Source organism: Symphalangus syndactylus, chromosome 8 (assembly GCF_028878055.3).
Source record: "Symphalangus syndactylus isolate Jambi chromosome 8, NHGRI_mSymSyn1-v2.1_pri, whole genome shotgun sequence".
NCBI lineage: Eukaryota > Metazoa > Chordata > Mammalia > Primates > Hylobatidae > Symphalangus > Symphalangus syndactylus.
This window is the reverse complement of record NC_072430.2, coordinates 49,444,620-49,457,229: the sequence shown is the minus strand read 5'-3', so window position 1 is coordinate 49,457,229 and position 12,610 is coordinate 49,444,620. Positions and strand designations below refer to the sequence as shown.

General features: G+C 43.6%; 1 protein-coding gene across 2 annotated transcripts in view; it reads left to right on the top strand.

The window, feature by feature from the left end:
- The first annotated feature begins 1,170 nt into the window (after positions 1 to 1,170).
- The window catches only part of ARG2 (arginase 2), a 33,135-nt gene continuing 21,695 nt past the window's right edge, over positions 1,171 to 12,610 (top strand). Inside the window, exons 1-2 of one of the 2 annotated variants that reach the window (XM_055289061.2) lie at positions 1,171 to 1,425; positions 2,204 to 2,276. In XM_055289061.2, the coding sequence (XP_055145036.1) occupies positions 1,315 to 1,425; positions 2,204 to 2,276 (184 nt within the window). In that variant the 5' untranslated portion in view covers positions 1,171 to 1,314. Of the gene's footprint in view, positions 1,426 to 2,164; positions 2,277 to 12,610 lie in introns of both variants that reach the window. The other variant, XM_055289062.2, reaches the window with a different exon arrangement.

Sequence of the window (12,610 nt, the reverse complement as noted above, 5' to 3'; positions counted from 1 at the left end):
CGATTTCTTCTTGATGCTGTATCCAGGTGATGCTGATGCTGCTGGTCTGGGACCACACTTTCGGAACCACTGCCTTATAGCGGTTATTTTGCTAAGGCCTCAAAGACATCATTGTTAAACCAGCAGGGGGAGACTATACAACACAGCCTCTAAAAACAAAATGTCTTAGGGTACTAAAGCTCCTTTGGAGTTATGGTGTTGCCATGGAGACCTCTGAACTATTTTGGAGAGCAGGGTGTAAATTGACATCAGGTGAAATAAATTTCAGGTGTTTATGTAAAAAATTGATTTGGTAGAAATAATGTCTAGATTCTTGCATGCCATGGTGTCTTGGTTAAGAACTTGGAATGTGGAGTCAGCTCTGCCACTTACAAGCTATGTGGCTCTGGGAAAATTACTTATGTCTTTGATATTTTCTTCGCTTTAAAAAGTAACCTGTGGTATAGAATTGGAGGGGTAAAGTTCTTGGAATGCTGAGATTATTAAATTATTATTAGTTATTAAAACTCTAGTTACTTAGTACTTACAGCTCTTTAATTTAGAAATATTCTAAATACGTTGCTATATTTGCTTTTTTAATAACCAGCGCTCCCGTTATTCAGGTAAAGAATTAAAAACATCTAGAAGGTAATTGCTTTGTAAATCCTAACCTCTTTCATTCAAAATACCTAAGGTAGATGGCTCCTTATAAACGTGCCCGGCTCAGAGAGCTCTCATCTATGTTATATCTCCGAATCCAAATTTCACTGATGCCCAAAGTTTAAGAGTGTTTCCTGGGCTTTGGGCTTTGAGCTTTGAGATAGAACGAAGCAGATGGATCCTGGCTTTGACTAGGTAGGGCCAGACCAGGCCCGACACAGCCAGCCCATCTGTAGAGTCAGCATCAGCCGGGCGTGAAGATTCGTGTCGGCTGCGTTCCGCCAAGTTCAGGAACCTGGCATGGGCCGGCCGCCTCCCGCGAAGGGACACACCTGTTGGTCACCGCGCTGTTACTGGCCAGACCCGGATATTGGCCTTCTGGCGTCAGCGGCAGGGGCATGTCCCTGGCCGGAGAGCACAGGCCAGAGTGGGGTGACGTCATCGAAGGCATGTCCCCGCCTTACAGAGCGGTGGGCGGGGCGTGCGAAGAAGGTGTGCCGGGGGCTGGTTGGAGGCGCGGGCGGCGGGGTCGGGGCGGGGCCAATGTGGCGGTGACGTCACGGGGCGGGGCGGAGGCTGGCGCGGGTAGGTAAGCGCAGCGGCGGGCGGTGGCGCTCACTCCTGGCTTCCAACCGCGCTGAGCCTCTGCCTTGGAGATTCTCAGTGCTGCGGATTATGTCCCTAAGGGGCAGCCTCTCGCGTCTCCTCCAGACGCGAGTGCATTCCATCCGGAAGAAATCCGTCCACTCCGTGGCTGTGATAGGAGCCCCGTTCTCACAAGGGCAGGTGAGAACTGGCACCTGGCACCGCCGGGCAGGATCCTCCGCCCCCCAGAACCTGGAGACAGCGGCGGTAGGGTGCGGGGGACCGGGAGGCAAGGAGAGAATGGGGAGAAATGGCGAGGGGAAGAACTGGCCGGTTCCCGCGACTGGGCACCGTGGGAGCATGTGGGATTTCCCCCGACAGAGGATGGAGAGGGAGGGAGGGGTGGAGGGCACCCTGTTTGGGATGAGGGTGTGTTTCTGCGGCCTCCCCAGAAAGACCGAGAAAACAGGTGATGGAGGGGAGAGGATGAGGAAGAGGATTCCTTGGAGGGGCTGGAGGAGGCGAAACTGGTCAGAATCCCCAGTGGAGAATCGATGGAGGAGGTTAAAGGGAGAGACCGAGGATTTATGTCTTCTAGATCCTTTTACTCATAATTAGCATTAACTGGGAGGGAAATTGGAGCTGGCCTTTCCAGCGCGGGAGGCCGGGAGGAGCTGTTTTGTTCTGTTCAATGAAGGAAACCTGCAGTCCGGAGCGCTCAGTCGTCTCGAAGCCCGGTCTCTGGCCCGAGCCCGCCCCACACACGCCTAGCTCCCGGGTCCTAACCTTGCTCAGCCTCTCTCCCGTCTTGGCTTGGGCAGGTGAATGTGATTCCAACAATGGAATTGGAAGGACAGTCATAGATGGAAGGGCTGATGCTGTCACAAGTTTTCAGAGGAACCTGCTGGGAACTAAGTGTACCAAAGTGGGTTTTTTTCAGACAGCTTCTCTACCTCTGTGTAATTTGTGTGACTGACAGAAAAGAAAAGGAGTGGAGCATGGTCCTGCTGCCATAAGAGAAGCTGGCTTGATGAAAAGGCTCTCCAGTTTGGGTAAGTGGTTAGATTTTTAGATATTAGTGCAGGACTAGTAACAGACCACTTCAGAGTCTTTTCTCTGACATCCAGGGACTACACAGCTTTGTGTTTGGGAACAGTTTGCCACATCCCGCATCCTCCTTTGGATTCCATCTGCGGCTTAAGATCTATCAAGGGGTCATCAGGAAAGTCTTCTTGCAATAAAGAGTGTGTTGGAACGCAAGGAGGTAGAGTGAGGCAAGGTCTGAACAGCTGCCAGGGAATGCAAGTGATGCTAAGAACACTAGCTCCAGCTTCAACTGCACAACCTTTCCCTTAAAATTCCATTTTCCTAACTCCATCTTGAGATGCTTATGATTCATCAGTCTCGCCAGTTTTCTGTCTTCAAATTATTTCCTCTCTAGGGTTAATATCTTTATTACTGGAAGCAGTAATATAGGTCTTATAGGTTCACTGACTTATAGAACTAATAGGCTTAGATCTGTATTTTCCATGTTTTTTTTTTTCCTTTTTTGAGATGGAGTCTTATTCCATCACCCAGGCTGGAGTGCAGTGGTGCAATATTGGCTCACTGCAACCTCCACCTTCTGGGTTCAAGCAATTCTCCTCCCAAGTAGCTGGAATTACAGGTGCGTGCCACCACACCTGGCTAATTTTGTATTTTTAGTAGACACGAGATTTCACCATGTTGGTCAGGCTGGTCTTGAACTCCTGACCTCAGGTGATCCGCCCACCTCAGCTTCCCAAAGTGCTGGGATTATAGGTGTGAGCCCCTGTGCCTGGCTATAAATGCCATTTCTATAGTAAGGGAGAACCCTTCTCTTAGTAACAGCACCAAATTTGAATATCTTTATAAGCAGGGTGCGGTGGCTCATGCCTGTAATCCCAGCACTTTGGGAGGCCGAGGTGGGTGGATCACCTGAGATCAGGAGTTCGAGACCAGCCTGACCAATATGGTGAAATCCCTTCTCTACTAAAAATACAAAAATTAGGCATAGTGGCATGCACCTGTAGTCCCAGCTACTCAGGAGCCTGAGACAGAAGAATTGCTTGAACCTGGGAGGCAAAGGTTGCAGTGAGCCGAGTTTGTGCCACTGCACTCCAGCCTGGGTGACAGACTCCATCTCAAATAAATAAATAAATACCTTTATGGCAGGAAGGTTCTTCTTTATATCCAATCTAAATGTTTCTAGCCTCCGTTCAAGGCCATTTGCTCTGTTCATGTTTGGATCATTCACATATCTTTTCTGGTGATATAAGTGCAAAATGTGAGGCAGCACGGAGATTATGGAGGTAATAACACAGAATCTAAGTTAACTCCCCACTGTTGCTCTGAAATCTTCTCTGCTGGTCATAAGTCCATTCCAAGTTAAGTCATCTCCTTCCAAAAGCCAGAGGAATAATGAAGTCACTGAAACCGCCTTGAGTTGAGGTGTCCTTCATGTACCTTCACCTACATATGGATATGGTGACTTGGATTCAATATTCAAACCTTGTTTATTAAATAATTGCAGTTTCTTCTTTCCTAAGGCCTCTCAGTCACTTTAATAACTCTCCAAGTTCACCACCGAAGACTAAAGACAAACTGCTAAGATTTAGTCTTCTTTTAATGTGTGGCAAGTTAACTAATGGGAGGAGGTTTTTATTCCCGCCTATAAATGAGCATACTGTCTCTTAAAATAGCTTGTACACACTGCCTTTTTAAAAGAATCATTTTACACTGAAGACGACAATCTCTGGTTATCACTATTTTTAAATCCTGGAGACATCTCTGCAGTCCATCTGAACTCGGCCAAGCATTGCTCAAAATGCTCTACCGTCAGTAGGTTCTGCCTTAAGAGACTCCTGACAAGAAGTGGTTTCAGCCTCTTCTGGAGGAGACCTCTATAACAATCAGCTGAGGCTGCTGAATGAGGGGGAAGGGTACATTCATAGCAGCTTCTCTTACTTATGCTTTGTAGACTTCCTTTCCTGTCACAGCTCTTGGTATTTTTCCACTTCAACCCAGGTGAAGCTATTCTCCTGTAAATATTACTCCCTCTACTGCTTCCTCTTTAAACTCCAACCTAAAGTGATGGTGAAGCTTCAGTTTATATGGCCTTCCCTTTGACTTTTTTCTCAAATATATTTAATTGTACAATTATATCCTTACCGTGTAGCTGATTGGTAGCTCAGTATCACCAGCAGTCTGAAATAGAATCTCATAGCCTATTAAATAAAACTGTGGCTCGAAGCAGATTTCTAGCATGTGGTTTTGGCTAATCTCCTGGAATATGTTGGAGAAAAGTACCAAGAGACATTTCAATTGCTCTGTTCCTAAACAGTACCAAAATAACTTGAGTGTTTTGAACACTTTCAAATAAACAGCATGGGTCAAATTTCAAACGAGAGACTCATGGAAAGGTAACTTGCACAATCCCTTTGTTCCTTGCCTTTGCTCTGATGTCACAGGCTGCCGGTGTTACCGTAGCATGAGTTAAACTTCCTGTTTTCTCTCGAATGAATGTATTTGACTTAGTGTCTGGGCTTGTTTTATTTCCTTGGGCTTAGTAAGGACTCTCAACAGTTCTGTCAGGTAACCTTTTCTTTTTTTCTTTTTCTTTTTCTTTCTTTCTTTTTTTTTTTTTTTTTTGAGACGGGGTCTCACTCTGTCACCAGGCTGGAGTACAGTGGCGCGATCTTGGCTCACTGCAACCTCCGCCTCCTGGGTTCAAGCAAATCTCCTGCCTCAACCTCCCAAGTAGCTGGGATTACAGGTGCCTGCCACTGCGCCCGACTAATTTTTGTATTTTTAGCAGAGACGGGGTTTCACCATGTTGGCCAGGCTGGTCTCGAACTCCTGACCTCAGGTGATCTGCCCGTCTAGGCCTCCCAAAGTGCTGGGATTACAGCCACCTTTTATTTTTCTTTGAGAGAGGGTCTCTGTCACTCAGGCTGGAGTGCAGTGGCATAGTCACAGCCTACTGCAGTCTCAACCTCCTGTATTTAAGCAATCCTCCCACTTTAGCCTCTTGAGTAGCTGGGACTACAGACACATGCCAGTATGCCTGGATAATTTTTTTTTTCTTTTGTTGAGCCGGGGTCTCACTATGTTGCCCAGGCTGGTCCCGAACTCCTGGGCTTAAGAGGGCCTAAGAGAAATGAAAAGGCATTGCTCTGGCAAGACTGAGGAGCAGTATATCTGCACTTGATTTTGGTTAGCTCTGCGAACCATGGTAATTTGTGAACTCTAGCCACCTGTTACCAGGGTGAGAAGGAGTGGGCCTTGTACTCCTTTCTCCAGTTTTTCAAGAAATTTGCACTTCAATGGGAAATCTGTGTTGTTTTAAAATACTGTATAGTGACATCATTGAAAATGGTGGTGTAAGACCTCCAAAAAAGGAATGAGAACTGTATTAGTCTGTTCTTGCACTTCTATAAAGACATACCTGAGACTGGGTAATTTAAAAAGAAAAGAGGTTTAACTGACTCATGGTTCTGCAGGATGTACAGGCTTCTGCTTCTGGGGAGGCCCTAGGAGAATTATAATCATGGCGGAAGGTGAAGGGGAAGCAAGCATGCCTTACATGGCAGGAGCAGGAGGAAGAGAGCGAAGAGGGAGGTGCTACACACTTTTAACCGGATCTCATGAGAACTCTGTCATGAGACAGCACTAGGGAGATGGTGCTGAACCATTAGTAACAACCCCATGATCCAATCACCTCCCACCAGGCCAGACCTCCAACACTGGGGATTACAATTCAACATGAGATTTGGGTGGGAACACAGAGCCAAACCATATCAAGAACATCGGCAAAAATGATCAGAATCAGCTTTATTCGGAACTCTGCAAATTAACCAAAGGCTTCTAGCAATCTGGGGAGCATTTATTCAAGAAAAACATTGAATCTCAGTAAGAACATTAAGATTTGTGGCATTTTAACTTGTCCTGTTCCCATGATGCCTTTTCCCAGATCAGCTGTAGCCTGGACAGCCAATAGCCTGCAATCACAGTGAAACCAGGAGGCTGGCAGTTACTGGAAAAAGGAGAACAGAGTCAATTCTCCTCATAGACCATCCCCAGAAAGTTGTCATTTGACTGGTCTGGTGGTTTCCTAAAATTGTCCATTCACAAGGCTGTCTTTATTTGACCAACACAAGTCAGTAAGGAAAGAATAGTCTTCAGTAAATGGTGCTGGGATAACTGGATATCCACATAAAAAAAAAAAATCCCTATCTCACACCATATATGAAAATTAACTCAAAATGGACCAAAGTCCTAAAGGTAATGCTGAAACCATATAACTGTGAGAGAACATAGGACTGGATTTTTGTGACCTTGGGTTAGGTGTTGGTTTCTTAGATATCCCACCAAAATCATAAGTGACAAAAATTAAACTGGACTTATCTAAATTAAATACATCTATGTTTCAAAGAGCACTATCAAGAAAGTGGAAAGACTTCATCAATGTAATGGAAACCCCCCTCCCCCCAAAAAAAGAGAAAAGAAGGTAAAAAGACTGCCCATAGAATGGACAAAATATTTGCAAATCACATATCTGATAAGATTCTAGTGTTCAGCAAACAAATAAAATAACCGTAAAAAGACAACCCAATTTAAAAATTAGCAATAGATTTAATTAGCCACTTCTCCAAAGAAGTTATACAAATGGGCAATAAACACAGTCATTACGGAAATGCAAATTAAAAACTACAATGGCCAGGCATGGAGGCTCACACCTGTAATCTCAGTACTTTGGGAGGCTGAGGTGGGCAGATCATTTCAGGTCAGGAGTTCGAGACCAGCCTGATCAACATGATGAAACTCTGTCTCTACTAAAAACTACAAAAATTAGCCGGCTGTGGTAGCACATGCCTGTAGTCCCAGCTACTCAGGAGGCTGAGGTGGGGGAATCACTTGAACCTGGGAGGTGGAGGTTGCAGTGAGCAGAGATCGTACCACTGCACTCCAGCCTGGGCAACAAAGTGAGACTCTGTCTCGGGGGAAAAAAAAACTACAATGAAATACCATTTCACACCCACTAGGATGGCTATGATAAAAAAGATAGACAATACCAAGTATTGGTGAGGGTATAAAAAGATTGGACCTGTCATACACTACTGGTGTGAATGTAAAACTGTGCATCCACTTTGGAAAACAGTTTGGCAGATCCTCAAAGTTAAATGAATAGTTACTGTATCCTCAAGCAATTCCATTCCTATGTATATACCCAACAGAATTCAAAACATATATTCACACAAACTTTTTTTTTAGACAGAGTCTCACTCTTTCACCCAGGCTGGAGTGCAGTGGTGCAATCTCGGCCTCAGCCTTCTGAGTACCTGGGACCACAGGCGAGCACCACCATGCCTGGCTAACTTTTGTATTTTTAATTTTGCCATGTTGGCCAGGTTGGTCTCGAACTCCTAGCCTCAAGTGATCCACCTGCCTCGGCCTCCCAAAGTGCTAGGCTTATAGGCATGAGCCACTGCACCTGGCCACGCACAAACTTATATACAAATATTCATGGCATTATTCATAATGGTCAACGTGGAAACTCAAATGTACATTAATTGAATAGGGGAGGAAAATTTGACATATCCATACAATGGAGTATTATTCAGTCATAAATGGAATGAAGTACTAATTTATGCTACAACATGGATGAACCTAGAAAACACTCTAAGTGAAAGAAGGCAGACACAGAAGGCCACATGTTATATGATTCCATTTATATGAACTGTCTAGAATAGGCAAAGCCATAGAGACAGAAAGGAGATTAGTGGTTCCCAGGAGCTGGGAATGACTGCTAAAGGGCATGGGTTTCTTTCTGAAGGGTGATGGAACTGTTGTAGAATTAGGTAGTGTTGATGGCTGCACAACTTCTTGAATATATTAGAAAGCACTGAATTATAAATTCTAAAAGGATGAATTTTATGGTATGTAAATTATATCTCAATAATTAAAAAACTAGGCAATTGTGATCAGTAAGGAGATATATATATATATATATATATATATATATCAGAAACTTCTGAATTGCTAATATTGATCTATTTTGTGACTTGGGTAGTAATTACAGGGTGTTTACAACTGTTATACTTATGTAAGTTTTATGTGTTTATATTTTATGAAATATACAGTAAAGACACATTACAAATAATGTCTGTTGATAAATATGGATCTTTTCAAGCTCTAGTTTTGGGCATTGAAAAGAGATGAAACTGGTATCTCTGAGGTGCCTTTTGAACAGTGTCATATCTTTGGGACAAGAATTGGTTGCTAGGTTGACTCAACAGCAAATATCAGTGATGTTTCTGAAGAGACTGTAAGGCTGTATGATCCACCAAACCTTCTGCCTCTGCCATTCACACTCTTCTCTTAAACACTTAGCAAGGCATAGTGGCTCATGCTTGTCAGTCCAGCACTTAGGGAGGCCAAGGTGGGAAGATCATTTGAGGCCAGGAGTTTAAGATCAGCCTGGACAATGTAGCAAGACCCCATCTCTACGTTTTTTAAGAGTCTATTTCCACAGCAAGGAAGAAATGAAAGTACAGCACCTGTCCCACTTCCCAAAAAAGGCTTTGCCTAGGGTCTGCATATGTGACTGGAAGCTAAATTATTGGAATAGCTTGTTTGTTTAAGGTTATTAAAGTTCTGAGTTCTTTGATTTCTAAAGTCATTCTGATATGTATTTGGAAGAGTAAATGTCTAGCAAATTGGCTTTATATTTCCTTTAGAGATCTAGCAAAGACTAAACCTGCTTTGGACCTCATCTGTGCCACAGTGCCCTTGGGGATGGGCCACCTGTAGCAGAGGAATAGGAGCTGAGGCATGAGCTGATAAGTGGCATCACTTTAGGGCCCTCTCCAGTCTCACCTGGAATGTCACTAATAGTGACCTATTTCTTGGTTCAAGCTTTTCATTTTCTGGGCCTCCTTTATATTGCAGATTCTTTTATTTTATAGATAGGTCTCACTATGTTGCCCAGGCTGGACTGTGGGGGCTATTCACAGAAGTAATCATAGTACACTACTGCCTCAAACTTCTGGGCTCAAGTAAGCCTCCTGCCTCAGCCTTCTGGATAGCTGGGATTACAGATGTGCACCACTGTGCTCGGCTGCAGATTCCTTTTAGGAGGTGAATACATAATCAGTAATTTGCTAATGCCTTAGTAAAAACTTAGTGATGTGCCTGCATAGAGGGAAATCTATAATAGACACTATTGGGATTTGGCAAATTTCAATGTAGCCATATATTTCCCATTTATGACAGCAAAGATTTTAACTTAATATCTCTTATTTAACTTAATACCTCTTATCAAAAGTTTTTTGATACTTAACATTTACCATCTTCTAGACACTGTGCTAGGCATTTGCTATTATCCCATTTTCATAATTAGTAAAAAGCAAATTTTGACCACCTCAGCCATTAGGATGGCTACTATCAAAACAGAAAATAAGAAGTGTTGATGAAGATGTGGAGAAATTGAAACTCTTTTACACTGTTGGTAGGAACATAAAATGGAGCTGCTATGGAAAACAGTATGGCAACTCCTCTAAAAATTAAAAATAGAATTACTATATGATTTAGCAATTCCACTTCTGGGTATGTACCCAAAAGGATTGAAAGCAGGATCTTGAAGTAGTTGCGTACCCGTGTTCACAGCAGTATTAACAATAGCCAAAAGGTGGAAGCAACCTTAAGTGTTCATTGATGGATGAATGGAGAAACAAAATGTGGTACATATATATAATGGACTATCATTCAGTCTTTAAAAAGCAGGGCTGAGTGGGGTGGCTCATGCCTGTAATCCCAGCACTTTGGGAGGCTGAAGCAGGAGGATTGCTTGAGTCCAGGAGTTTCAGACCAGCCTGGGCAACTTAGCGAGACCCAATCTCCATATGGGGGGATAAATTAGCCAGGTGTGGTGGTGCATGCACATAGTCCTAGCTGTTCAGGAGGCTGAGGCAGGAGTATTGCTTGAGCCCAGGAGGTTGAGGCTGCAGTGAGCTATGATCACACTACTGCATTCCAGTCTGGCAGCATGGACAACAGAATAAAGCCTCATCTGTTTAAGAAACAAAGAAACCTGACATATGCTGCAATATGGGTGAACTTCGAGGACATTATGCTAAGTGAAATAAGCCAGTCACGAAAGGACAAATACAGCATAATTCCATTTATATGAAGTTTTTAGAGAAGTCCAATTTATAAAAACAAAGTAGAATATCAGTTACTAGGACTTGGTGGGAGAAGGAAATGGGGAGTTAATTATTGCTTAATGGGTACAGAGTTTGTTTTGCAAGATGAGTTCTGGAGATGGATGATGGTAGTGACGGTAGTGTCCGATCAACTTCTCAGTCTTCTGGGCTCTTACTACAAAGGAAGAAACTGTACTACCCAGCTTTCTTTTTAAATAGAAATGTTATTTATAGTTTATAATAAATGCACTGCATAAAAACTTTATAGCTTCATTATTGTGAAATGTGTTCAAGATCCTACAGTAAAAGTGAAACATTCGCAAGGAATTGCATTAATGAAGACTACACAGAAAACCTTTCTAAGGATTTGTGTGGATCCGACAGATACTTGGCAAATTTTTGAGTTGTACATTCTTACAGAAAGTCCATTTAAAAGTGACCATTTGTAAGACAAAAATATAAATAATTTCAAAAATCTTTAAAAAATCATCCTAAATGCATGATCTTCACCTCCAGCTTCTGAAGAGCCCTCATTCTCAGTGTCTTCCTTCCCGCATTTCCCACCACAGCCATCTCATGATCCTCAAGCTCATGCTTTTCCAGCTCGGGTAGGGACTCTCTCAACTTTCTCCCTGTCATCCCCCACATCAGTTGTATTGACAAAGAACCTCAGAGGATGAGGGTCTAGTTCCTGTATTAGGTTGGTGCAAAAGTAATTGCAGTTTTTGTTGTTGAAATGGATATCATAGATAACAGTGCCCGTGGTAAGGGTTCAAAATTAACAGTGGAAAGAAAAATAGTTCTTTTGACTCTCAAGTAAACAATTTGGAAAGTAGTCCAGAGCTGGTTTAGTGGTTCTGTTCCTTTAAGTTCAGACCTAGATTCTTGTCTGGTGCTACTGGCAAGGCCTCTGCCTAATGGTGGCCAGATGGTTGTAGCCTCAGCAGCAGGATGGAAGAATGAACAAAGAAAGGGGCAAAGGCAGTTCTCTTCCCTTCCCAAGAAGTTGCTGCGGGACAGGGTTCTGCTTATCCTATTGTCCAGAACTAGTTCACGTGACCACATCCAGTTACAAGCGAGGTTAGTAAATATAGTTTGTTTATTTATTTATTTATTTATTTATTTATTTATTTATTTATTTTAGACAGAGTCTCGCTCTGTCGCCCAGGCTGGAGTGCATTGGCATGATCTCGGCTCACTGCAACCTCCACCTCCCAGGTTCAAGCAATTCTCTGCCTCAGCCTCCATAGTAGCTGGGATTACAGGCACCTGCCACTGTGCCCAGCTAATTTTTTGTATTTTTAGTAGAGATGGAGTTTCACCATCTTGGCCAGGCTGGTCTGGTCTCGAACTCCTGACCTTGTGATCCACCCGCCTCGGCCTCCCAAAGTGCTGGGATTACAGGTGTGAGCCACCACGCCCAGCCCATGTAGCATGTAGAATGTAGTCTTTTCTAAGAGGTTATGCTCCCAGCTAAAAACCTTTTCTTTCTGGAAAAAGGGAAGAATGAATTTTGGGTGACTAACACTCAGCAGTGCCCTCTCCCTGTGCTCTAGACCCCCTCCCCTCTGACAGTCCCTGCTCCAGCATTATCCCTCCCCTCATCTCGTGTCATGGCTCTTCTCTCCTAACCTGTCCTTTTGGCAATTAATTGTGCAACCCTTACCCTCCATGTCCCCCTTGACCTTAGGTAGCCCTCTAGCTGTTGTCCAGTTATTTTGTTTATCTTCAGAGCCAACTTCCTGGCTTTTTCATTGCCCTTTCACATTTCAGCTTGTTATAATGTGGCTTCGTAGGCCATCATTGCAATAAACCTAGTATTGCTGCAGTATCTGACCTACTTTCTAATACAATGAACAGATGAACAGTATAACATTCACCTTATTTGCACCACTAATCTTGCTTTCTTTATTGAAACCAACACTATTCTCTCTTGTCTTCAACTCTTCAAATTCCTCTAGTAAATCCTTTCTTTCTTTCTTCCTTCCTTCCTTCCTTCCTCTCTGTCTGTCTGTCTGTCTGTCTGTCTTTCAGGGTCTCACTGTCACCCAGGCTGGAGTACAGTGGTACGATCTCAGCTCACTACAGCCTCCACTTCCCAAGCTCAAGCGATCCTCCCACTTTAGCCTCCCAAGTAGCTGGAACTACAGGCACATGCCGCCACA